Below are 27,741 nucleotides of genomic sequence, written 5' to 3'. Positions count from 1 at the left end.
TCCTGACACCTTATAAGGATACTTATTAGGGATGGGCTAGTATACAGTACCAGTCAGTGAGACACAGATAGGGCAGGTGATGAGATGCCAGGCAATGACAGGTCACATGACTTTGGAAACATCAGGGTGCCAGGGCAGAAGGGCACATGGGGGCAGCTGTCACCAGCAGGTAAGACCCCTCCATGGCCCCAGTGTGGGCTCCAGCTTGTTCCATGGTAAGGGACACACGGCCCCCTCTCTGTCATGACTATGGTGGGCATACCTCTCTGCCATGACTATGGTGGGCATACCTCTCTGTCACGACTATGGTGGGCATACCTCTCTGTCACGACTATGGTGGGCATACCTCTCTGCCATGCTCCTGACTATGGTGGGCATACCTCTCTGCCATGACTATAGTGGGCATACCTCTCTGTCACGTGACTATGGTGGGCATACCTCTCTGCCATGACTATGGTGGGCATACCTCTCTGCCATGACTATGGTGGGCATACCTATCTGCCATGACTATAGTGGGCATACCTCTCTGTCACCTGACTATGGTGGGCATACCTCTGTGCCATGTGACTATGGTGGGCATACCTCTGTGTCACAACTATGGTGGGCATACCTCTGTGTCAAGACTATAGTGGGCATACCTCTGTGTCAAGACTATAGTGGGCATACCTCTCTGTCACGACTATGGTGGGCATACCTCTGTGCCACGACTATGGTGGGCATACCTCTCTGCCACGTGACTATGGTGGGCATACCTCTCTGCCACGTGACTATGGTGGACATACCTCTCTGCCACGTGACTATGGTGGACATACCTCTCTGCCACGTGACTATGGTGGACATACCTCTCTGCCGTGCTCCTGACTATGGTGGGCATACCTCTCTGCCACGACTATGGTGGGCATACCTCTCTGCCACGACTATGGTGGGCATACCTCTCTGCCACGACTATGGTGGGCATACCTCTCTGCCACGACTATGGTGGGCATACCTCTCTGCCACGACTATGGTGGGCATACCTCTCTGCCACGACTATGGTGGGCATACCTCTCTGCCACGACTATGGTAAGCATACCTCTCTGCCACGACTATGGTGGGCATACCTCTCTGTCACGTGACTATGGTGGGCATACCTCTCTGTCACGTGACTATGGTGGGCATACCTCTCTGCCACGACTATGGTGGGCATACCTCTCTGCCATGACTATGGTGGGCATACCTCTCTTCCATGACTATAGTGGGAATACCTCTCTTCCATGACTATAGTGGGCATACCTCTCTTCCATAACTATGGTGGGCATACCTCTCTGTCACGTGACTATGGTGGGCATACCTCTCTTCCATGACTATAGTGGGCATACCTCTCTGTCACGTGACTATGGTGGGCATACCTCTCGGCCATGACTATGGTGGGCATACCTCTCTTCCATGACTATGGTGGGCATACCTCTCTTCCATGACTATGGTGGGTGGGCATACCTCTCTGTCACGTGACTATGGTGGGCATACCTCTCTTCCATGACTATAGTGGGCATACCTCTCTGTCACGTGACTATGGTGGGCATACCTCTCGGCCATGACTATGGTGGGCATACCTCTCTTCCATGACTATGGTGGGTGGGCATACCTCTCTGTCACGTGACTATGGTGGGCATACCTCTCTTCCATGACTATAGTGGGCATACCTCTCTGCCATGACTATGGTGGGCATACCTCTCTGCCATGACTATAGTGGGCATACCTCTCTTCCATGACTATAGTGGGCATACCTCTCTGCCATGACTATGGTGGGCATACCTCTCTGCCATGACTATGGTGGGCATACCTCTCTGCCATGACTATAGTGGGCATACCTCTGTGCCATGACTATGGTAGGCATACCTCTCTGTCACGTGACTATGGTGGGCATACCTCTCTGTCACGTGACTATGGTGGGCATACCTCTCTTTCATGACTATGGTGGGTGGGCATACCTCTCTGCAATGACTATGGTGGGCATACCTCTCTGTCACGTGACTATGGTGGGCATACCTCTCTTCCATGACTATAGTGGGCATACCTCTCTGCCATGACTATGGTGGGCATACCTCTCTTCCATGACTATAGTGGGAATACCTCTCTTCCATGACTATATTGGGCATACCTCTCTGCCACGACTATGGTGGGCATACCTCTCTGCCATGACTATGGTGGGCATACCTCTCTTCCATGACTATAGTGGGAATACCTCTCTTCCATGACTATAGTGGGCATACCTCTCTTCCATAACTATGGTGGGCATACCTCTCTGTCACGTGACTATGGTGGGCATACCTCTCTTCCATGACTATAGTGGGCATACCTCTCTTCCATGACTATAGTGGGCATACCTCTCTTCCATGACTATAGTGGGCATACCTCTGTGCCATGACTATGGTGGGCATACCTCTCTGTCACGTGACTATGGTGGGCATACCTCTCTGTCACGTGACTATGGTGGGCATACCTTCAGCACGGGGGTCAGGTACTCGGCCACCTCCAGCGCCTTGCCCTTCACCGTGTTGATCACGCTCTGCATGGCTCCTCTCTCCCCGCACAGGGGCGCTGTACAAGACAAGACAAGTCACATCAGCGCTGACAGCCGCTGGATAGGGGGCGCTCATCGCCATGGCAACAGCCCTCACCTGCTCGCAGGATCTCTCAAGGGAACCTCTCCGCCCTGTTCCTCTACCCCGGTGCCGGTCACATGGGGGCGCCACGCCCGGAAGTATCGTCTGCGCATGCGCCGTGGGCGGGGCGCAATACAAATACTAATGAGGATTAGGTTTATCTGTCAAAAACAGAAGAGCCGACACTATGCCTCGTCAGTGTGGAGATTAGTGGCCGCTTCACTGCTCGTTGTTCAGCAAATCTGCGTATATTCTTGTACGTTTGTCATGGTCTCTACCTTTAAATATGCTAATTTAATCGTATGCCGAAAGCGAGGTTTGGAACGCTTGACGTCAGAACCCGGAAGCGTCCTCGTGACTGTAGGTGTGTGAGGCTTGGAGTGTGTGGTGGGATGTGGGGCAGGGAGCCAGTGACGTGTCTGTGCCCTGCTGTCAGCTCCATGGTAGTCACCGCTCAGGTAAGTGAGAGGGACGGGATACGCACGGGGGTAGAGTTGTGTATAGGGGACTGCAGCCTCTGATACAGGACTATGGCCGTCACAGGTGGGGGCCTCACTGCCAGCTGGTCACCTTCTATCTGGTTGTCACTATACGTCTGCTCTGTATGAGGGCAGCTCCACCACCCCACTGCCTGTCCATGTGCCTGCCGCTTACAGGAGGAAGCTAAGCATCCTAAATGTGTCAGACATATGTCAGGGTCATGGGTCACCAGTGGGGTCCATAGTGTCAGACATATGTCAGGGTCAGGGGTCACCAGTGGGGTCCATAGTGTCAGACATATGTCAGGGTCAGGGGTCACCAGTGGGGTCCATAGTGTCAGACATATGTCAGGGTCAGGGGTCACCAGTGGGGTCCATAGTGTCAGACATGTGTCAGGGGTCACCAGTGGGGTCCATAGTGTCTGACATATGTCAGGGGTCACCAGTGGGGTCCATAGTGTCAGACATATGGCAGGGTGAGGGGTCACCAGTGGGGTCCATAGTGTCAGACATATGGCAGGGTGAGGGGTCACCAGTGGGGTCCATAGTGTCAGACATATGGCAGGGTGAGGGGTCACCAGTGGGGTCCATAGTGTCAGACATGTCAGGGGTCACCAGTGGGGTCCATAGTGTCAGACATGTCAGGGGTCACCAGTGGGGTCCATAGTGTCAGACATGTCAGGGGTCACCAGTGGGGTCCATAGTGTCAGACATATGTCAGGGTGAGGGGTCACCAGTGGGGTCCATAGTGTCAGACATGTCAGGGGTCACCAGTGGGGTCCATGGTGTCAGACATGTGTCAGGGGTCACCAGTGGGGTCCATAGTGTCAGACATGTGTCAGGGGTCACCAGTGGGGTCCATAGTGTCAGACATATGTCAGGGTGAGGGGTCACCAGTGGGGTCCATAGTGTCAGACATATGTCAGGGTGAGGGGTCACCAGTGGGGTCCATAGTGTCAGACATATGTCAGGGTGAGGGGTCACCAGTGGGGTCCATAGTGTCAGACATGTGGGTGAGGGGTCACCAGTGGGGTCCATAGTGTCAGACATATGTCAGGGTCAGGGGTCACCAGTGGGGTCCATAGTGTCAGACATATGTCAGGGTCAGGGGTCACCAGTGGGGTCCATAGTGTCAGACATATGTCAGGGTCAGGGGTCACCAGTGGGGTCCATAGTGTCAGACATATGTCAGGGTCAGGGGTCACCAGTGGGGTCCATAGTGTCAGACATATGTCAGGGTCAGGGGTCACCAGTGGGGTCCATAGTGTCAGACATATGTCAGGGTCAGGGGTCACCAGTGGGGTCCATAGTGTCAGACATATGTCAGGGTCAGGGGTCACCAGTGGGGTCCATAGTGTCAGACATATGTCAGGGTCAGGGGTCACCAGTGGGGTCCATAGTGTCAGACATATGTCAGGGTGAGGGGTCACCAGTGGGGTCCATAGTGTCAGACATGTGGGAGAGGTCACCAGTGGGGTCCATAGTGTCAGACATGTCAGGGGTCACCAGTGGGGTCCATAGTGTCAGACATGTCAGGGGTCACCAGTGGGGTCCATAGTGTCAGACATGTCAGGGGTCACCAGTGGGGTCCATAGTGTCAGACATGTCAGGGGTCACCAGTGGGGTCCATAGTGTCAGACATGTCAGGGGTCACCAGTGGGGTCCATAGTGTCAGACATGTCAGGGGTCACCAGTGGGGTCCATAGTGTCAGACATGTCAGGGGTCACCAGTGGGGTCCATAGTGTCAGACATGTGTCAGGGGTCACCAGTGGGCTCCATACTCCCCTATTATGTGGCCATAGTGTCAGACATATGGCAGAGATTACCAGTGGGGTCCATACTCCTGCTATGTGTTAGACATATGGCAGGGGGCACCAATCGGGTCCATACTCCCCTGTTATGTGTCCATAGTGTCAGACATATGAGAGGGATCACCAGTGGGCTCCATACTCTCCTATTATGTGTCAGACATATGAGAGGGATCACCAGTGGGCTCCATACTCCCCTATTATGTGTCAGACATATGAGAGGGATCACCAGTGGGCTCCATACTCTCCTATTATGTGTCAGACATATGAGAGGGATCATCAGTGGGCTCCATACTCTCCTATTATGTGTCAGACATATGAGAGGGATCATCAGTGGGCTCCATACTCTCCTGTTATGTGGCCATAGTAAAAAAAAAAGTAGCTGCAGCAGCAACCCACAGGTGCAAGGGCTTACTGTATATATATACTCCTCCCAGCGTATACACGGTAAACACCTGCTCTGTAGATATAAGTGAGGATCTTAGCAAACTATTTGATCAAACAGAGTGTACCATGTCGCTACATTAAGACGTCCTCGAGACATGGTCCTAAGGCTACGTTCACACAGAGCAAAAGGAGCGGATTACGCAAGGAAATATTTCCGCCTGAAATCAACTGACGCTGAATTCCGAGCAGAATATAAGCAGAATGTAAGCAGAATCTCTGCGTATTCTGCTAGGAAAGTGTTCAGCTCGTAATCAGCTCTTGACAAATTCAGCGCGGAATACTCGAGGAATCCGCGCTGAATCCGCATGCATTCAGCGCTGAAATTCAGCGAGTATTTGGCGAGTAAACTAGACTATACCAGAACATATACTAGAATCCTCCTCCCCCTCCTTTTCCCCATTTCCGCGCTGATTCAGCGAGTAATTTCCGCTTGTATTACGCTTGTATTCCGCGCTGAATCCGCGCTGAATCCGCGCTGAAACAGAAAATCAGAGCCCCATTGATTTGTATAGGCTTCCGCTAGCGGAAGAATGAACATGTTCATTCTTCTGGCGGAAAGCGGATTAGTTCAGTGTGGAAATTCCACTGTGTGAACTGCAGAGCAGAATTTCCATTCAACACAATGGAAATTAGCTCTGCACCTATTTTAACGGCTGAAATTTCAGCGCTGATTCAGCGCAGAAATTCAGCTGCTTTTGCTCAGTGGGAACGAGCCTACTCTAGCATTTTCACACTAGCAATGGCCTCTCCTGGGCTGAATATCTACAAAGCAGGTGTTTACCGTGTGTACGCTGGGAGGAGTAAATAGCAGTGTGCAACCTGCAGTGTGAACAGAGTCATAGATGTGCGGCTAATTTTCCCCTTTTTTTCTGTTGAATGTGGCCATAGTGTCAGACATATGGCAGAGATTACCAGTGGGCTCCATACTCCCCTGTTATGTGTCAGACCTATGGCAGGGGTCACCTGTGGGCTCCATACTCCCCTGTTATGTGGCCATAGTGTCAGACCTATGGCAGAGATTACCAGTGGGCTCCATACTCCCCTGTTATGTGTCAGACCTATGGCAGGGGTCACCAGTGGGCTCCATACTCCCCTGTTATGTGTCTATAGTGTCAGACCTATGGCAGGGGTCACCAGTGGGGTCCATACTCCTGTTATGTGTCAGACATGGTGGGGTTTACCAATCAGGTCCATACTCTCCTGTTATGTGGACATAGTGTCAGACATATGGCAGGGGTCACCAGTGGGCTCCATACTCCCCTGTTATGTGTCCATAGTGTCAGACATATGGCAGGGGTCACCAGTGGGCTCCATACTCCCCTGTTATGTGTCAGACCTATGGCAGGGGTCACCAGTGGGCTCCATACTCCCCTGTTATGTGTCTATAGTGTCAGACCTATGGCAGGGGTCACCAGTGGGGTCCATACTCCTGTTATGTGTCAGACATGGTGGGGTTTACCAATCAGGTCCATACTCTCCTGTTATGTGGACATAGTGTCAGACATATGGCAGGGGTCACCAGTGGGCTCCATACTCCCCTGTTATGTGTCCATAGTGTCAGACATATGGCAGGGGTCACCAGTGGGCTCCATACTCCCCTGTTATGTGTCAGACCTATGGCAGGGGTCACCAGTGGGCTCCATACTCTCCTGTTATGTGGACATAGTGTCAGACCTATGGCAGGGGTCACCAGTGGGCTCCATACTCCCCTGTTATGTGGCCATAGTGTCAGACCTATGGCAGAGATTACCAGTGGGCTCCATACTCCTGTTATGTGTCAGACCTATGGCAGGGGTCACCAGTGGGCTCCATACTCTCCTGTTATGTGTCCATAGTGTCAGACATATGGCAGGGGTCACCAGTGGGCTCCATACTCCCCTGTTATGTGGCCATAGTGTCAGACCTATGGCAGAGATTACCAGTGGGCTCCATACTCCTGTTATGTGTCAGACCTATGGCAGGGGTCACCAGTGGGCTCCATACTCCCCTGTTATGTGTCCATAGTGTCAGACATATGGCAGGGGTCACCAGTGGGCTCCATACTCCCCTGTTATGTGTCCATAGTGTCAGACCTATGGCAGGGGTCACCAGTGGGCTCCATACTCCCCTGTTATGTGTCAGACCTATGGCAGGGGTCACCAGTGGGGTCCATACTCCCCTGTTATGTGGCCATACTGTCAGACATATGGCAGGGGTCACCAGTGAGGTTCATACTCCTGTTATGTGTCAGACCTATGGCAGGGGTCACCTGTGGGCTCCATACTCCCCTGTTATGTGTCAGACCTATGGCAGGGGTCACCAGTGGGCTCCATACTCCCCTGTTATGTGTCAGACCTATGGCAGGGGTCACCTGTGGGCTCCATACTCCCCTGTTATGTGTCAGACCTATGGCAGGGGTCACCAGTGGGCTCCATACTATCCTTCTGTATGAGGTGATCTGTACAGATACAGGACAAGGCAATGGGAAAGGTCTTGCATATATTCTGCTTAGGTTTCTGATTTGTTCTACCTGCAGAAGTGTTTCTGGGATGTTGATAAAGTTCACAGCCAGCTGTCATAAGAAGAGACCAGCTGTGACCTGATTCTCACACTCCTCACTATTCTTAGTGCCCATAAACTACAGGTGTGTGGGAGCCATAAAGTGACATCACACCTCACAACGTTCTGTATAATGATAGTATACTGCCTGTAGAATCCTGAGCCTGCATATAGTGAGAATAAGCTGTTATCACCTGGGTCACCATAAGGTAGACATAGTTCTGTACGGTACAGGGGCAGTTTGTACCTCCAGCTTTGTACTGTCTTGTAACCAGACGTTTGGTTGGTTGGGGTCAGGGTGTTCAGGCATACCTGTTGTTTCAAAATACTTGCATGGTTTTTGATAGTGTAAAGCGGTATGTTGCTGCCCTTGTGTAGAACATAACAAACAGGCTACTCTTACCTTTCTGCAGTCCCCCAGTGTCGCCCACATGGGGGGGGACTGATTCCCGACACCACCTCCAAGATGTATTTGCTATTAGACACATGGCCCCATCAACCTGCCAGCTTATTAACCATGTAATGCTGCTGTTAAAACTGAAATCAGCATTTAATGGTGCTAAAACATGATCCATGGTGGGATCCAACCACAAACCGCCCCCCCGACACACACACACACGCACACGCGATCTGTAATACAGGACAGCCTTCAGCAACACTATGATACTGATCACGGCTTGGCGCTCGTTTGCTATTTGCTTCAGCAGCTCTTAGTAATCAAGCACTGTTTGCAGAGATCAATGCAGTACATAAGTACTGCATAGATCTCTATTCTCTATGAGCAATCAATGTTTGGACTACAAATTACTGAGGTGTTAAAAAAAAAAAAAAAAAAAAAAAAAAAAAAAAAGGGGGGGGGGTGGTTTAATAAATAAAAAATCCAATCCACTAATAAAGGTTTGTCACCCCACTTTTCCCAATTTTTTAAATAAAAAAATGTATACTTAAAAATAAACATATTTGGTATCGCCGCATGTGTAATCGCCCGAGCTATTAAGTTATTACATTCCCGATCTCGCACGATAAACACTGTGTAAGCACAAAAAAAACGCCAAAGTGCAAAATTGCTGATTTTTAGTCACTTCAAATCCAAAAAACTTTGAATAAAAAGTGATCCAAAATTCGCATATATGCAAGCAAGGTACCGATGGTAAGAACAGATCATGGCGCAAAAAAAATGACGCCCCATAGACCAAAGGATAAAAACGTTATATAAGGATGGGAAAGGAGCGATTTTAAACATGTTTAGATTTTTTTAAAAAGGTTTTAATTTTTTTAAAGCAGTCAGATATAATAAAAGTTATACAAATTGCATATCATTGTAAGCATACCGACTTGTGGAACATAGATAACATGTCAGTTTTACCAGAGGGCGAACAGCGTAACCAAGAAACCCTCAGAAATCATTGCTTTGTTTTTTCAATTTCACCACACAATTTTTTTTTTTTTCTAGTTTTGCAGCATATTTTATGGAAAAATTAAAGGGGAAGTCCCACAACAGTCGGGGGGGTGGGGGAAAATAATAACCAATGTTAACTAGCCTATCCTTGTGCCCGGGGTCACGTTCACAGCCGCCGATTACCTGTAGCTCTCCTAGCTGCAATGTCACATACCCGGCTAAGTAATTGCCCGCCCAGCCAAACTGCCCCAATCACTGACCGGCCAATCGCTCAGCCGGTCTGTGACGTTGCAACTGGAACAGCTGGTTATGCGACTTGCCCTGTTTCATGCAAATGTTGACAGCCAGTGGCAGTGAACGGGAATCGGGAGCGGCACATCGGAGGGACGGGTGAGTCTACTTGTTCATTATTTTCTCTTCCATTATTTTCTGAGCCATCTTTGCAGCATTGTTTCCACACCTGCCTAAAACCTTTGCACAGTGACCATTTTAAAAGGGGTTATCCAGTGTTACAAAAACATGGCCACCTTTGCCCTACTCTTGTCTCCAGATTGGGTGGAGTTTGTAACTCAGTTCCATTGAAGTAAATGGAGCTTAATTGCAAATAGACTGTTCGTCAGTCTGTGTCCTCGGAGATTATCCATTGATGTTATTCATTCACCTATTCCTTCTCATGTAATCTTTATACTTCAATAGGAAATGCTGGACTGATCCCGACTACAATGAGGTGCAAGACCTGCATAAATCCATCATGGTTCACCAGATCCACCATGCACACCGTTCTTCTTGGGTTTACGTTTGTTGGCCTCGGATCAAGCCGCGTTCTCTTGATGAAATTCTCTGCCAATGAGGGTGGGTTAATGTGTGTTTTTTTTTAATGTTTGTTTTGCAACTAAATGGGAATATTTAGAGTTAAAAACGCCAAAGAAATTCCCGGCAAAATTGCATGTGAAGTCTAACATATATATGTCCATTCAACAAGACTCCTTTTGGCTATATACCTTCATTAACTTTCTTAAAGTAATGTCCCGTGATTGTGTATTCTGCTGAATGAACATATAATAAAGTGAAAGTTGTTACTGTCGTTTAATTTTTTTTTTTTTTTTTAGCAGAAATCAATAGTACAGGTGATTTTAAGAAAGTTTGTAATTGGGCTTATTAGGTCTTCATTGTTCTCTTTGGAGAGGGGAGGAGGGAGATGAGGCACCAAAACAGGACAACAAAGAGTTAATTTACAGCTACATCACCAGGCTATCTCCTCTAAAGTCAGCACTAACCTCTCTGACCTCTGAATACCGGCTTTCACACAGCTCCCGCTGTGTAATCCTTTGTTCTCTGCTGACTACTAATCTCCCTCCTCCCCTCTCCATAGAACAGACAGGGCCTGACTGATGTGAAACAGTCAAGATTTCCTGATAATAAGAAGTGGATGAGAGAGAAGGGAGGGGGGGACCTGGGGAAAGTCTTTTTTGAATGCAGATAATGGCATATTTGCCTAATAAACCCAATTACAAAGTTTCTTAAAATCGCCTGGACTATTGATTTCTGCAACAAAAAAAAAAAAAAAATTGACTGACACTTTAAGTGTAGTCTTAATGAGTTCCGGGAATTTTTTTAGGTTCATCTCTCACAGGACTCATCTCATCCAGGTGCACCACAATGCCTTGGAGTGCCGACAGATACATGTAGACTTTATCTAGAGTTAGGAAGACATATTAGCTTTCTTTCAGAAACGGTGCCACCAATGTCCTTAGTTTGTGTCTGGTATTGCACCCTAACAGGACAGGTGTTCACTGCTAGTGTTCTACCAACCTGTAAAAATGTTCTAATGCTAATGTTGCCAAACCCGAACGACATGCGCCAAGCCCCTGCAGCTGCATAAGTAGGGAGACCTGGAAAATGTGGATACAGTCTGTAACCTATGGCTGTATCCATGCTTTCAAACCTCAAACACAGCGCTTATGTTGCTGAACCTGAACATGTTTACTCGACACTAGTTGCCGCTTACTTGTCTACCTTCTGAACGAGAAGCTGTGTGTGTGTGTGTAAGACCTGATCATGGTGTGTGTGTGTGTGTGTGTGTGTAGGACCTGATCATGGTGTGTGGCTGAAACCACATCCGCACACGATGGCGAGGACATACACTATGTTGTGCAGCTCTTGGACTCGGGCTGATAATCTGGGCCATGGGGACTGTCCTCTAGCTGTATACATGTGTGCAGTGTACATTGTCTGTTTGAATGATGATTAGTTTGTGGTTTTTAGTTCTGCGGCTCTGCAGTAGTTCTGGTTTCCTTAGTAACTTTACTCCCGCTAACCTCAATGGCGGAGTTTTATTGTGCTGTCAGACATTTCACAACGCCTGCCGATATATAATATATTCACAGTCACGTTTCTTTTCTAGAATTGACATGGTCTTTGCAGGTGCGTTATAAAATAAATGAAATTGAGCATTTAGCGAATATTTTATTAAGTGGTTGATGAAGAAAGACATTAGACTTGGCTCACACTGGGCCGACATTCACGTCACTGTTCTTCATATTGTCTGCAGCGAAATAGAAGTGCAGCCATTAAAGGGCTCTTCCCATTTGGGAATTATCCACAGGGTAACCTATAGCCAAGAGATGGAAGGGCTCCGACTGATGGGATCCTGAAACCCCTGCGTGTGTACCACCGCTCCATTCATTTTGTATGGAGCTGCTGAAAAGAAGTGAAAGCTACACTCGGCTCTCTTTGGCAGCGCCATCACTACTTCCTGGTTGAGCAGTTGATCTATACTATAATTCCCAGAAAGCATTGCTTTCCCTACTATAAGTTATATATCTAGTTTTATTCAAATATAATTTTCCTATAGAGGAGGAGGACACCTACTCTCTTTCCTCTCTTTCTTCCAAATCGACTGGTTTCAGAAAGACTTATAATTTACTTCTATTTAAAAATCTCCAGGCTTTCAGTACTTATTAGCTTCTGCTGTCCAGGCATGATGGGAATTGTAGTTTTGCAACAGCTGGAGGGCCGGAGGTTCCCCATCCCTGAACTAGGCTAGGGGGTACCCCTGAAGAAGCTAAGACATGCACAAACACTTTTATGTGGCGCTTGCTCTATATATTCTCCAAAAGTAACTTATGAGCTACTAAGATATTTGCATGTTGTGCTGTAAATTGTGTATGTTTTGTCTCTGTTGTAGTCTTGGTGGTGGTGGGGACCTCACAGAGAACTCGCGAGCACTGCTGATTTGCAGTACCAGTTATGAACTGTAGATGTCACTAGACACATATATATATTTTCAGTTGAGTGTTAACAATTTTCTGTATAAATTTGCAGCCTGGTAAAGCATTAATACACCAGTAGAAGTTCTGTCTCCTGCTCGGGAAACTTCTAGTTACATGTTAGAATGGTTAATATAACTACTGCCTGGAGACATACTACAGGTCTATCCACTTAGTATGAATACCTCTGCTCTGTATAGCCCTACCATACTACTCTCTGCCCAGGGGCAAAGCTGCTGCACAGCTGGTGTAATCCTAAAGTGTGCTTTTGTCTTTTGCAGACGGTACCTACGACTATGTTCCCGCCACGGTAAATGTGTGTGCAGAGGCCGTCAAGCTCTTGTTTTGCATGCTGATGGCATTTCGAGTGATAGTGAAAGGTAAGGAGTACGCAGCACTTTCCGCTATTATAGCACACAGCACATGAGTATTTGTAGCCTGCCGGCTGTGACTGCACCTTCCATCACTTACATAGGTAGATTTTTCTTCCAAGTAGCAGTATCCAGTTGGGAGGCCAATGCTGTAGAATAGATATGAGGGAACGGGCTGAATGTTTGGGTTAGCACAATCTGAACGATCAGCATTTGAATCCTGCTGCCTGAAGGAGGTGGATGCAACCCAAGGACTGCCTGGAAGGACATGGATATAGCCTATCGCGTGTATCTGTATACTTGTTTTCCAGGCAGTCTTCTGGCTGCATCCACCTCCTTCAGACAGTGGGATTGAAATTCTGATAAAATCCAGAAGTTCTTTTTTTAAAGGGGAAGTCCGGCTCAGGGCCTAAAAATAATTTAGGGCTGTGGGTGTGGCTGTGTCCTAGTGCTCGCGTAGGGTCATGTCCCACTCCTGGACCCCACCCGGCTGTCTTCTTAGCTCCCCTCCAGCTACTTCATGACCCAGTTGACAGATGCCCAGATCAGCAAGTCAGTGACTGGGGCGGGACAACACTGCAGTCACTGATTGGCTGAGCAGGCTAAACACAACAGCTTGTGATGTTGAACCCAGGTTATGACGTACCCTGGAGAAGAGGACTGTTGGCAGAGTTCAGGAGCCCGGGGATGTGACACAGGGACAGATGAGCATGTTGTCTTTTTTAATTTTCCCCCTACCCCCTGCCCATAATGTGTTTTTTTTTTTTTTTTTTTTTATTATCTGATGCAACCATTCTCAGGATTACATTTTGGGGTCAATAGTTGATATGGAGCATACAGATTTATATATTAATTATTTTTAAAAATCACAAGTCTTCCAGTACTTATCAGCTGCTGTATGTCCTGCAGGAAGTGGTGTTCTTTCCAGACTGACACAGTGCTCTCTTCTGCCACCTCTCTCCATGTCAGGAACTGTCCAGAGCAGCAGCAAATCCCTATAGAAAACCTCTTCTGCTCTGGACAGTTCCTGACATGGACAGAGGTGGCAGCAGAGGGCACTGTGTCAGACTGGAAAGAATACACCATTTCCTGCAGGACATGCAGCAGCTGATAAGTACTAGAAAACTGGAGATTTTAAATAGAACTAATTTACAAATTTGCATAACTTTCTGACATCGGGTTTTATTTATTTTTTAAGAGGTTATTTAGATACCTAGCAGTATAGTATGATTCCTAGATGACTTTCTTTATTTCACTATGTATGAGAAGTGTATACAGATTCCTTTTTCTGTATTTGCAGAGAGGCGGTCATCACGATGCTCTTCTTGTTTCACATTGAAGGAATTCTTCCGCTACATAAAATGGGCCGTTCCTGCATTTCTCTACTTTTTAGACAATCTCATAATTTTCTATGTCCTGACCGACCTTCCGCCCGTAAGTGACTGACTAGAACATCGTTTAATTGTGATGTTTTACTGTTCTATAGTAAGATATGTCTTTCTTTCCATACACATATATAAATCCTTAGGGAAATAATTGCATGGGGGGAGGGGGGGCAATATATACCTACATTATATGTATCCAGTCACATTCAGTTTAAGGGGGTGTCCAAAATTGGGGAAAAAAACAAGCAGGCTCACAGGCGTTAGCAACTAATTGTGTGACTTGCTGAAAGTCCTGGCACTATTACCCAGCTATTCATGAACTCATGGGGGCGGTATGTCAGCCGCACGCCTTCACTGCTATATGGGAATGTGCTCGACAGCCCCTTTCAGGTCATTTCTTCAGTGTAAATTTTCCACTATATATGATCTTTTTCCTTTGATCCTCCATTTACCTATATAGGTGTATGTCATCTGATGCCCATAAAATGTGGGACTTAGTGACTGAACAATTTCCTTACTTTATTTCCATGGTAACTTTTTTTACCACATATTCCTATGAGGGCTTGTTTTTTGTGGGACAACTTTTTTTTTTTTTTTACGGTATTACCACTTAGTCACAATAGAAACTCTCTTACTGCAATAAAAAAACAATAAAAACTGTTGCCACATTCCAAGGTTGGATTGAGGTGGATTGACAAAATACAGCAATTCTGGTGCTGTTTTAAAATAAATAAATTTTTATCTCCTCACCTTCACGACGGCACCACAGGAGTTAACTCATGCCCTAGGGACAGGAAAAGCACAAACACGAGAGGTTAAAAGCCCCTCCCCTTCCTGCTAGCACCAGTGCTTTTCCTGTCCCTGTAGGGCAGGCACGAGAGGTGGGGGATCCATGGTGAAGATGAGAAGATCCCCCTGTTTGAAGATTTATTTCCCCTTACCAGCAGGGATCGATCGGGGTTTAACCTCCTTCCTTCCCATGGAGGCGGCTGGCTGATCTTCGGATCTAAGGTAAAGGATGGCCCGCTGGTTCTCCTCGCGCCATCCCTGACGTGGCGGGGGCGCGCAGAGAGTTTCCGTTGCTGCAACCTCCGGACCTCTCCTTTGTATACGCGCGTCCTGGGACTGGTCGTGCTGTGGCAGACGCTGTGGCCTAGTGGTCCGCGTTTGCGGCCTACTTCCGGCCGCAATGTACGGGCGTTCGGCGGAGGTCAGGCCTGAGGCCTAGTCTTTCAGCAGTGCCTTCAGTGGGGGGAGCACGCTGACGCCATGTGCCGGAAGAGACAGAACTCCTGGTCTTCCGAGGACGCCGGGCGGCAAGTTTGGAAAATCTGCAGAGTTGTGTGTCATCAGTCTTCTGAGGTCTGATCCACTGCATCACCTATGAGGAATCCTGCTGCAGACAAGCCTCCTCTGCCGCTGCCGGTGGTAAGTGTGCCAACTAAAGTCTGCTACACTTGGGGGAGAGTGCTAGGGGTCAGCTTGTATAGTTCTGACTCTCAGTTTTCTATCTCCCTCTCTTCTTCCCTATACCTTTCAGGGTGATATATAATTACTCTGTGTGGGCACCAGCGTGCTGTATTCACCTTGGTGCTTAGGACTGTGATATATATACTTATGTATGTATGGATAAGGTTTTGCTCCTAGCTTTATTTTGCGAGAAGGAGCTTTTCCTCTTAGGAGATTTACCTGTTACTATGCGGGCCTCTCTCCTTTATTAACAAGAACATAAAACAATGTCATCATTATAGAGGATGTTTAAATGGATGGAAGATCTGGCCAATCAGATGTTGCATTTCACCTGTTAAACACTTGCATAACTTAATGTAACTGTCATCCTCTGCACTGTTTTTCTCTTCTCATCTTCCTTCCTATCTGTTCGGTCAGATAATGAAGGTTGATATGGCAGCTGCTACACCTATTGCTATACCTTCTTATGGCTTTAGCAGCTTTCAGCGTACCAGAGGTACCTGTTAAAATCTAGGAGTCACAGGGCCTGTCCTTTTGCTTCTAGGCTTGAGTCTTGTACATTATCTGATTCAACTATTTGAATCCAGTAATTTATCTCTAGGCTTCTCTGCTCTATCAGATTGATACACAGAGTCTAGGGAACATATTTTGCCATTTGATCTTACCTTCTCTCTGTCAGACTTCCACTGGGATGGAGGATACACAAGAGGGGTGATCTATTGGAGATGAGTTGTTTGCTGGGGTTAGCATGTGGAAGCTAGTTCCTATTCAGCAGACCTTTCAGGCTTCATCACTGATGATTAACAAAACCTGGGAAGAATGGGATTTAGACACCCAGGTGGTTAGAGTTACTAGCAATCACCTTGCCATTTGTAGGCTCTTCAACTGAGGCCAGGAGGATTTGTACAAGTCTTATAGACTGTTACTTTTCTCTTGTGAGAGATGTTGCTGCTACATGTGTTCTTGTGCAGTACATATGGGAATCAATCAGAGACGACCATCAAAATAAATAAATATATATAAAGGTGCCCTCGGGAACACATTATTGATGTGTCTTTTCTTTGTGGCAATTCCTTAGCCTTCTTGGCTGATTCCTCAGCAGTGATGGTCCATATGGTTGCCAGGAATTGGGTTCTACCTTTTCTGCCATTAGTCACACAAAAAAAAAAAAAAAAAAAAATATCTGACAATCCCATTCTATGCAAGGTCTTCAGTTTGCCCTTTATAGTATCTGGGAAATTCTTCTGTTCTAATAGACCTTCAGTAGTTAAGAAGTATGGGTTCAATGTAGCACCATAGAATTCAGGAGCATTATAGGAGGGATGTCTATTGACCTCTCCCAGGACTACACCAGGTCACTATCCTGGAGGTGGGGGGAGATTCTGGAGTTCAGGAGGCTTGGATGTGTGTCACCCAAGTCATCTGGATCCTGGACGTTATTCTCCAGGACTTCAATATAGTCATCTTCTCCCCCCAAATGTTTCCTAGTCCACCTACCTTCTCAGCTCCTTTAATCAGGACTCTTCTACAGTGTCTAGAAGCTGATAAAGCCCTGTGTTGTGACCTCTGTCCCAGTGCCAGAGTTAGAGAAGGGGCACTTTTCAGCTATTCCTTATTTAGTAACTGAACGGAACATACAGGCTTAGTATAAACCTGGAACCCATCAAAATTTATCTGATACAGAGGATTCAAGATGGAATCCATGTAGTCTACTACTCAACTTAATCTATAGGATGCTATGAGGGCGTTAATCGACTTAAAGAGAACCAATCACGGAAGATTTTTTTTTTTTTTATTCCTTAATTCTATTTAAATTACTTTTTTATTAATATTTGTAAATAGAATTAAGGAATTTTCTGTCCGCGTTTTTAATTTATTCATGTCTCTCTTCACTGTCACGCGCCGGCTCTTTTCAAAAGAGCCGGCGCGTGACAGGAAGCTCCCGGCATGCAGAGCGGCAGGAAGAGCTCCCATGAGCCTTTGCCCGCCGCTCTGTAAATACACAGCGATCTCGCGCTATACAGCGCGAGATCGCTGTGTATATCTGTCCTAATTAAACCTATTAGTTTTCTCATGAAGATACAGACTGCATTTGCAGTCTGTATCTTATACTTTACCTAATCCTATGTAGCAGTGTAGTAAGCCGGGCGCCATCTTGATGACTGGAACGCACCGCTGGAACGCAAATGACGTCATCAAGATGGCGCCCGGCATTACTGCACCGCTACATAGGAGTAGGTAAAGTATAAGATACAGACTGCAAAGGCAGTCTGTATCTCCATAAGGTCTACTTATAAAGATACAGACTGCCTTTGCAGTCTGTATCTTATACTTTACCTACTCCTTTGTAGCGGTGCAGTAATGCCGGGCGCCATCTTGATGACGTCATTTGCGTTCCAGCGGTGCGTTCCAGTCATCAAGATGGCGCCCGGCTCACTACACTGCTACATAGGATTAGGTAAAGTATAAGATACAGACTGCACAGGCAGTCTGTATCTTTATAAGTAGACCTTATGGAGATACAGACTGCCTTTGCAGTCTGTATCTTATACTTTACCTAATCCTGTATAGCGGTGCAGTATTCCCGGGCACCGCCATCTTCATGACGTCAGTTGCGTTCCACTGCTGGAACGCAAGTGACGTCATCAAGATGGCGGCGCCCAGCAATACTTTTACTACTATACAGGATTGGGTACAGTATAAGATACAGACTGTAAATGCAGTCTGTATCTTCAGGAATAGACTTAGGGAGAGAGAAACTTTTATTATAGGGACAGTTAATTTTAGGTGATTGGTTCTCTTTAAAGAGATGCTTCTACTATGTTTCAACTCTTGTCTTTAGTAGAAGTTTGCATGGGCAGTTGTGTCCAGCACTATCAATGCAGTGCTCTCTCCTTCGGGATTCATCAGCCCTTTTGCATCTTCTTTAGTTTATGGGGAAGTTGATTCCCTACCTTCATCGGTTTGGGATAAATATTCCGCCTGTCTGGTTGAGTTTCTTCTTTTGACAGATTCCACATAGAAGCTGTTCAGAATATAACGACAGCCAGTGGTGATCTTTATTCCTGGTGGTGTCCGATAAACAATCAGTAATCGGATCTCAACCCAGACACCCAAAATATATTTGGGGATCCTCCGGATTCCTAGGTAATAATGTCCTCTCTCCCCTCAGATTGGGTATCTCTGGTGGAGAAGACTAGACTGTTCCCTATGTAGGAGGCCTGGTTACACTTGAGGACTATGTCCATTTGGAATCCATGACTACTTATTCTCCAGTGACGCCTTAGAATCAGACTCATTCTAGATTCTTACTGTAATAAACCAATAGACTTGTCATTCTGAATCAGGCACAGGTATCCTTTTCTCCACAGGTCTGGTGGTCTCTATATGTTGGCCTACATGGCTTACTTGAAGATGGGGTTATCTTTGTATCCCTCTTCCTAAGATAAGATTAGTCACAGACGTTGGCCAGTTTCTGCTATCTCCAAGGACAGCAGCAAGGTCTTCAGGCCTTAAAGAGCTGCAGGCAGTCGGGTGCCTTACAGCAGGCGAATAATATCTGGAATCTAACAATTCACATCTTATTGGACAACAGTACCACTGTGGCACATCTGAGACACCAGGATAGTGCAAAGCAGAATCCACTTCAATCCATTCAGATTGGATCTTCACCTAGGGGAGCGACATATTTATCCCCAACAGCCACATATCTTACAATTCACATGGTTTATCTTAGCAGTCAATCCATTTTCATGAGTGAAGGGTGTCTCAAGGAGGAAGGTCCAGATTTTATCCCTCAATTGGGTCTGCCTCTGATTTGTTCGCAGATTTATCAGAACAAGGAGGTATAGAAGTTCTTTCCAAGCGATGTTCCAGTGGCGGTGGATGTACTTGAACAGCCTTGATTTTCAGTCTTGTATACAATCCTTTATCTTTTGGCTCTTTCCTGGGACACTACAGGAAATCCTAACAGTGGAAATGGCTGTAAGAAGGTAGTCAGGCCTTGTACGAAGACTGGTCCTGGAGCCTCTGGGCTCTTCAACTTTTGGATTTGAGCCTTCACCTTCTACTTCTTCAGGGACCAGTTCCGTCCGGATCTGTCAAGACTCAAGATGTCGACCTGAGTCTATGTTTAGGAGCAGAGGCCTCTCTGAGGCTGTAATTCCTACAGTCTAGGAAAATTAGGCCATTCTCTTCTAGGATATATCAGAAGGTCTCAAGTCGGCCACTTAGGTGCATGTTGCAACCTTATCCGCTATTTATTGTTATATGATATATCATCTGCTATTTATCATATATCTTCTGCTATTACTCATTATATTGTATATCTGCTATTTATCATTATATTTATCATGAATCATAGATGTCTTTAGAACTTATGATGAACGCCTTTAAACAGGAATCCTACTTTTAATCGACATTTCCCTTGGGATTTTAACTTTGTACCTTAGTCGTCTTCCTTCCAAACCTATTTGGAGTACAGTCTCAAGTTCCTGTTCTACAAGACAGCCATCCTGTGACCATAATCTTAGATAAGACGAATCAGAGACCCGCACACTGATTATCCGTGACTCTTACTGTCTTTTCCAGAGGGACAGAATAGTGTCACACTGATCCCGATTTGTTTCCGTGGTAGTTTCATCTTTCTTGGTCTTATGATCATTCTGTATCAACTCCAAAGATGATTAAGGATGGAAGTTTTATTCCTGGACCGTAGGGAAACTGTAATATAGTTCCTGGAATCCTGTAACACCTGGATTGATCTTCATTCAATTCCAGAGGAAGAATATACTGAAGAGATTTCCAGCAATTTGTAGCTGGTGGAATCCGGAATGCTGTATGGAAGCGTAGGTATAGGACTTACCTTTACCTTTATTGATCAAGGCCCTTTCATTCAGGGCTGCGTTCACTTCTTGGGCGGAGAAGGCTTACACATCTTTAGATCAGATTGCAGAGCTATCACCTGGTCTACTACTATTGCCATGTATCGTGGTTGGTAGTTTCAGCTCAGTGAAGACCTGGTTGGTAAGAAAGGTCTCCAGGCTGTGGCCCCGCCCTAGGGGAAATTGTTGGTATTTCTCCTGTGGTGCCGTCGTGAAGGTGAGGAGAGAAAATAGTATTAGTCTTACCGGTAAGACGTTTTCTACGAAACCTTCACGACAGCACCAACATCCCTCCCTATATTGTATTGTTGAATATAATACTCATGTGGTGCTCAGAAATTGTTATAATGCACTGGTGCTAGCAGGAAGGGGAGGGGCTTTTAACCTCTCGTGTTTGTGCTTTTCCTGTCCCTAGGGCATGAGTTAACTCCTGTGGTGCCGTCGTGAAGGTTTCGTAGAAAACGTCTTACCGGTAAGACTAATACTATTTTTTTTTTTTTTTTACAGCATGCGTTATAAGGCTGTGTTTACATGGAGTAAGACGGTGTCAGGGAAGATCATCCCGGCTGGTACTGCGTTACGGACGGATGATCTTCATTTCTGCCGAATTCCCTGCTGCACACAATGGAGCGTGCGGACTATGGGGTCGATTTATCAAACTGGTGTAAAGTAGAGCTGGCTCAGTTGCCCCTAGCAACCAATCAGATTCCACCATTCATTTTTCAAGGAGTCTGAGGAATGAAAGGTGGAATCTGATTGGTTGCTAGGGGCAACTAAGACAATTCTACTTTACACCAGTTTGATAAATCTCCCCCTATGTGTAAAAATGCAACATATGTTTTGCATAAACCACAGCCATTGTTGCAAATTGCAACAACAGCCATGATTTATGTAAAACACACGTTGTGTGAACATTGCCAAATGGTATAACTGTAAAAACTCAGGTTGTTATGGACCTGACGATACAAAACATATAGTTTTTTTTTTTTCAATGTTTGTGTGGGGAATAAAATGTGATTTTATTATTTAGGGGGGGTTAGGATTTGGGGACTTTTTAATTATGTTTAATTTCATACTTTTTTTTTTCCACTCTTGGGCTTGGTTCACACTACGTTTGTTTTTTTTTGTTTTTTTTTCACCCCTTAAATCCGTTTTTCCATTGACTTTTATTAAAAGAAAAGGATCAAAAGGCATCGGTTTTTACACATCCGTTTGTGTGTGTTTTGATCAGTTTTTTATAGTAGAAGTCAATGTAAAAACGCATCAAGACGGATGCATGTAAAAACATCAGTTTTTCCATCTGTTTTTTTGTAACAACAGATGAAAAAAATGGATTGCAAAAATGAGGTGTGAACCCAGTCAAAGGGGTTATCCATCTTTGCAAAACAATTGCTACATGGTTGTATGAAGAAAAAAAAAACTATAAAGAAGTTATACTTACCTCTCTGCACTCCCCCAGTGTCCCCTTACGGGTCTCTGGTTTCCCCCTCGAAGATCCCGCTTCCTCTTCTTCACTGTAGCTGCAGATTCAAGCCAGAGATTCAGTCACCTGGGTGTTCAGGAAAGCCTTTTTTTTTTTTTAACTAATTTGATATCATATCTGTCACAGGTTTTTGTGATATAAATATAAAATATTTATTGCTATATTTGTGTTTGTTTTTTGTTTTTGTTTTTTTCACCTTCAAATAATATTTCTTTTTTTTCTTTTTTTTTTAGGCCATGGCTGTATTGTTGTCCAATTTTGTTATCATTACAACTGCGTTCTTCTTCAGGATCATATTAAAGTACGTACTGTGTATATTATTCTGGAGCTCTTCTTTATTTCTTTGGTGTCTGTGAATGATTGAAAAGGCATAAACGATACAACCCTGCCAGTGAAGGTTACTCCAGTGATTGTTACAGCTCCTGTGGCTTCCTCTCACTTCATTGTATTGTTGTTCCCAGTAAACTTCCTACGTCTCTGACTTTGATAAGCCGGTGTCAGAAAGTTTTATATAGATTTGTAATTTCTATTTAAAAATCTCCAGTCTTCCAGTACTTATTAGTTGCTGTATGTTCTGCAGGAAATAGTGTATTCTTTACAGTCTGACACAGTGCTCTCTGCTGCCACCTCTGTTTGTGACAGAAACTGTCCAAAGCAGGGAAGTTTTTTTTATGGGTATTTGCTACTGCTAGTATATAGATAATGTAATGTAGTGTAATTTACTTCTGACACCAGTTGATTTAAAGCGACTCTGTATCCACCACCCCACCAAACTGCTAGTACCATCTGTTTGATGAGAGTAAATTCTTACTGGCTGTGTATTTTTAAAATGTGCCCAGTGCCTTGGTAAGAGCAAAAAAATCTTTTACCCTGCTGCATTGCCTAGAGTGTCTGTGCCCCAGGTCTGAGATGCCTCTCCTTTCTTTCTGCCCATCATTAGGAACACCCCCAGGCGGGATTTCTATTCATCGCTCGTCTAAACACTACACAAATGCACTGTTTAGACAAGCCATGAAAAGAAATCCCGCCTGGGGGTGTTCCTAATGATGGGCAGGAAGAAAGGAGAGGCATCTCAGACTTGGGGCACTGCAGATTAAGGCTGGGTTCACACACAGTATATTTCAGGCAGTATTTGGTCCTCATGTCAGGTCCTCATAGCAACCAAAACCAGGAGTGGATTGAAAACACAGAAAGGATCTGTTCACACAATGGTGAAATTGAGTGGATGGCCGTCATATTACGGTAAATAACTACCATTATTTCAATATAACAGCCGTTGTTTTAAAATAACAGCAAATATTTGCCATTAAATGACGGCCATCCACTCAATTACAACATTATGTGAACAGATCCTTTCTGTGCTTTCAATCCACTTCTGGTTTTGGTTGCTATGAGGACCAAATACTGCCTGAAATATACTGTGTGTGAACCCAGCCTAAAAGATCATTTTTTGCTCTAAACAAGGCATCGGGCACATTTAAAAGAGAAAATACCGCTTTCATTGCACAGGGCGAGATTTATCAAACATGGTGTAAAGTAAAACTGGCTCAGTTGCCCCTAGCAACCAATCAGATTCCACCTTTCATTCCTCACAGACTCTTTGGAAAATGAAAGGTGGAATCTGATTGGTTGCTAGGGGCAACTGGGCCTGTTTCACTTTACGCCATGTTTGATAAATCTCCACCACAATGTTTATCTTCTTGAAGCTTGATATTTAGTATTTTTTTTTTTCCAGGCGACAACTTTCTTACATTCAGTGGGCCTCCCTCCTGGTCCTCTTCCTGTCCATAATGAGCCTCACATCTCAGAATGGCACCCACAAAGAAGTCTCGGTCCACGTAGTTCCCCACATTTTCCACTCCAAACCATCCAATAGTTGCATTTTTTTGGCAAAGCCCGATGCCGAGAGTCACAAACCCAGCGTTCCAGCGATCCAGAGTACCCTGAAATACATCCCGCTTGGATTTGGCCACTTTCTGATCTTACTGCAGTGCGTTGTAGCCGCTCTGGCAAACATCTACAATGAGAAAATCCTGAAAGAAGGGGACCAGGCTTCCGAAAGCATTTTTATTCAAAACAGCAAACTTTACGTGTTTGGCGTTTTGTTCAACGGCCTCACGTTGTCGCTTCACAGCGAGCACTTCAGCAAAATAAAGTCCTGTGGATTTTTTTATGGCCATAATGGATTTTCAATTGCTCTCATTTTTGCGACTGCGTTTGTTGGGTTGTCAGTGGCTTTTATACTGAAATTCAAAGACAATATGTTTCACGTCCTAACAGCACAAGTGACAACCGTTATAATTACCATTGTGTCATTTTTTGTATTCAACTTTAAGCCCTCGCTGGAGTTCTTTCTCCAAGCACCTGTGGTTCTTCTCTCTATATATATTTATAACGCAGGCAGAATAATAGAATCCAAAGGTCCTGCGCAACGGGATAAGTTAAAAATAGTAAATGGAGATGTTTGGGAACGTTCTCGGGGTGTAAGTATTTTTTTTCTTTTCTGCTTTGTTTGTGTATTTTATACCGTATCATGTATTCTCGAAAAGTCAGTGAATTAGTTGAAATAGACCCGAGTTATTAAATGTAATGTATATATCGTATTGTAGTTTAGCAAGATTCTGAGAGTCCCGGCTGTAAGTCCCGGCTGCCACCTATGAAAGAATTCTGACCACATAGTCTGGGCTGCCCCCTATTATAGCAGTCTGGCAGTTTAGGTTTGTCCACCCCTAATTTTACCTTCTAGTCTATCCTCCCCCTATAAGCCTGGCTTCGTTGTCTAATCCTCCTTCCGAAAGTAGAAGTCTGGTCAAGGGATGTCGGCATACCAGAATTTTGACTTTGGTACCAATACCTGGTTTAGTATCAAAATTCACGATACCAAAATGATACTTTGTATTTTTGATATTTGACAAAGTCAAATTTGTATTTTTTATATTTGACAAAGTCTGTAAATTTATCTTTTTCTGTGTAGATTTAAAAGGGAATGTGTCACGTGAATTTTCTTTTACTGATTAGAGTCAGAAACTAAAACTAGTTCTTTTATTTCAATGTATTTCTATTTTCTGACTGTAGTTTCTTTTTTTTTCCACTTTTTGTACATTGTTATGGGGGCTGCCATATTGCCTGGGCTGTTCCTAACAACATTTGGTGACATTCTTTTCAGCAAGACTCATGGACATAGACAATAGACAGTCTGTCCCTTGAGATGAATGTGAAACATTACTGACGCTCTGTGACCTTTTGAAGAGGTCCTTCCGGAGGGAGCTGCTATTGTCTCCTCTCTCTACTGGTGTCACATGACGCTGCTATACTGTACAGATCACTTTACCGCAGCCTCCTCTTATCGCCACAGACACAACAGGAAGTTTAGTTTTATCCCCATTGATGAGAAGGCAAACTACAAGATCTCAGGATAATTCTATAATCTTGATAGAAAGCTGCAGTGAAGCCCTGCCTTGTTGGCACTGTCCACCAATGAAATGAAGGCATTTTAGAGCAAAAACACAGAGAAGTTTTATACATGTATATCAAATATGCAGCATTTAAGCTTGTGGATGGTATAGAGAACAGTAAACTGCAATCTATGATGGGCGTTCTGTTCTTCTGTGGGAACTGAGCACTTACTAAACAGTAGCTTAGTCTTATCTATCTTCCTATAGCAGCAGCCTGGCCGTCTGGACCTCCCCTACAAGAATAGTCTGGTTCTCCCCCTACAAGAGCAGCCTGGCCTTGTAGTCTGGCCCTCCCCCTACAAGAGCAGCCTGGCCCTGTAGTCTGGCCCTCCCCCTACAAGAGCAGCCTGCCCATGTAGTCTGGCCCTCCCCCTACAAGAGCAGCCTGCCCATGTAGTCTGGACCTCCCCCTACAAGAGCAGCCTGGCCATGTAGTCTGGACCTCCCCCTACAAGAGCAGTCTGGCCATGTAGTCTGGACCTCCCCCTACAAGAGCAGTCTGGCCATGTAGTCTGGACCTCCCCCTACAAGAGCAGTCTGGCCATGTAGTCTGGACCTCCCCCTACAAGAGCAGTCTGGTCATGTAGTCTGGACTTCCCCCTACAAGAGCAGCCTGGCCATGTAGTTTGGTTCTCCCCCTATAAGAGTAATCTGGTCCTCACCCCTTAAACAGCAGCAGTCTGGCTGCGTAGTCTGGACTTCATGTTATCTATTTCTTTTTAATTTTAGGTTTCCAAGGATTTTATTTATTCAAAATGATCTTGTGTTTAGGGGGAACGTCCTGACAACCAATGGCAAGTAGAAAGCGGAATTGGGCAATGCCAGATTGTTGGGTGACGGCTAAATCATGTTTACGGCTGATTGAGTTTCCATTTTGTACGTTACTTTGTAACTTTTTTTTTTTTCCTATTAAACCTGTAGGATGGAGAAGAGCTGGAAAAACTAACCAGAACCAGTGATGACTCTGAGACAGATGAAGACATATTTTAATAGACACCGTGTTGCACAGACTGACAAAGACTTTGATGTACTGTATTTCGGAAAACGTTTACAACTATGGACGCTTCTTTTTCTAAAATAACTACTTTTCCGGTGGAGATGCAGTTGGACATAATGGTTCATATTTATTTTGTGTTTTTGTTCTTAAAAATATATTTCTGGGTTGAGAAACATAATGTTAGAGGTAAATTTTGATAAAATTTTTATAGTAGGGCATCTTGTCCCACATGATCTATGCTGCAAAGAAATGTTATTGCCCTGAATCCTATTACACAGATTTTACAGCGGATCTGTTTCGCCGGACCCCCAAGCCTCCGGTACTCCTCCTTAGCTTTTCTCAATCCAGGTCTGGTCCCGGGCTTCCTTTGTCTCCTGAGGTAAAAAGTGTTGTTTATTCCAGCAGCACAGTGTGAATGGGTTGGGCCCTAGAGAATCGGTGTCATAAGCCTGAAGAAGATGAACAGCCTAGTCGCGTGCCGACAAACAAGAAAGACGGGGACAGCTGTGCTGCGGGCCTAGGGCATGGATGCTCTAGGCCCCCCCCCCCCTTTGACACTCTGCCATTGGAATAAAAGATACAAATGATGTGGGTTTTTTTTTTTACTTGAATCCCCGGCCCCAGGAGACAAAAGAAGCCTGGGACCAGGCATGGATTGAGAAAAGCTCTTTTTTTTAAGTAAGCGACTAAGGGCCCTATTACACCAGCAGATTATCTGACAGATTTTTTTTAAGCCAAAGCCAGGAATGGATTTGAAAAAAGGAGAGATCTCAGTCTTTTCTTTATTACCTGTTCTCTGTTCCTGGCTTTAGCTCAAAAAAATCTGTCAGATAATCTGTTGGTGTAATAGGGCCCTAAGGATCGTTTTAGACTGCCCAATGTACGGCCACAAATGAGCACTGATTAGCAAGATTATCGCTTGTTTACACAGTCTTTTAAATTCTTTATCAGCCACACGTCCCCTCTTTAGACAAAAAGATGCCTGGCCGATTACAGTTATTTTACCGTCCGCACAAAAGATCCAATCAGCCGACATCTGCTGGGTCTTTTACATAGGCTGATTATTAGGTAAATGAGCCTCCCTAGGAACGTGTGTTAAAGAAGCATTCCG

At 45.3% G+C, this 27,741-nt stretch overlaps 2 protein-coding genes across 4 annotated transcripts in view; one reads left to right on the top strand and one right to left on the bottom strand.

Annotated features, from left to right (window-relative positions):
- The window catches only part of ATG3 (autophagy related 3), a 21,446-nt gene extending 18,678 nt beyond the window's left edge, over positions 1-2,768 (bottom strand). The window contains exons 1-2 of the mRNA XM_069944828.1: positions 2,661-2,768; positions 2,483-2,580 (exon numbers count right to left, since the gene is read on the bottom strand). Of these exons, the coding sequence (XP_069800929.1) occupies positions 2,483-2,554 (72 nt within the window). The 5' untranslated portion in view covers positions 2,555-2,580; positions 2,661-2,768. The remainder of the gene's footprint in view (positions 1-2,482; positions 2,581-2,660) is intronic.
- Positions 2,737-27,741, top strand: SLC35A5 (solute carrier family 35 member A5). Of its 3 annotated transcripts, XM_069944827.1 has the most exons (8): positions 2,975-3,103; positions 10,014-10,169; positions 12,868-12,966; positions 14,258-14,391; positions 22,412-22,479; positions 23,914-24,661; positions 26,363-26,427; positions 26,555-26,642. In XM_069944827.1, the coding sequence occupies exons 2-7, from the start codon at positions 10,040-10,042 to the stop codon at positions 26,390-26,392; spliced, it is 1,209 nt and encodes a 402-aa protein (XP_069800928.1). In that variant the 5' UTR covers positions 2,975-3,103; positions 10,014-10,039; the 3' UTR covers positions 26,393-26,427; positions 26,555-26,642. The 3 variants fall into 3 exon arrangements, with proteins under 3 accessions (XP_069800927.1, XP_069800928.1, XP_069800926.1); XM_069944826.1 differs by lacking the exons at positions 2,975-3,103; positions 26,363-26,427 and adding an exon at positions 2,737-2,901 and having other exon boundaries at positions 26,555-27,741; XM_069944825.1 differs by lacking the exon at positions 26,363-26,427 and having other exon boundaries at positions 26,555-27,741.

This window comes from Dendropsophus ebraccatus, chromosome 11, assembly GCF_027789765.1.
Source record: "Dendropsophus ebraccatus isolate aDenEbr1 chromosome 11, aDenEbr1.pat, whole genome shotgun sequence".
NCBI lineage: Eukaryota > Metazoa > Chordata > Amphibia > Anura > Hylidae > Dendropsophus > Dendropsophus ebraccatus.
Note: the sequence above shows the minus strand (reverse complement) of the source record. Positions and strands in the feature narration are given on the sequence as shown.

Excerpts from the sequence above, each read along its gene's own strand:
- SLC35A5 (XM_069944826.1), top strand. The coding sequence starts at position 10,040 with ATGAGGTGCAAGACCTGCATAAATCCATCATGGTTCACCAGATCCACC. Across the intron at positions 10,170-12,867 it reads GAAATTCTCTGCCAATGAGG|ACGGTACCTACGACTATGTT; the intron begins GTGGGTTAATGT and ends TGTCTTTTGCAG. Across the intron at positions 24,662-26,554 it reads TTTGGGAACGTTCTCGGGGT|GATGGAGAAGAGCTGGAAAA; the intron begins GTAAGTATTTTT and ends TTAAACCTGTAG.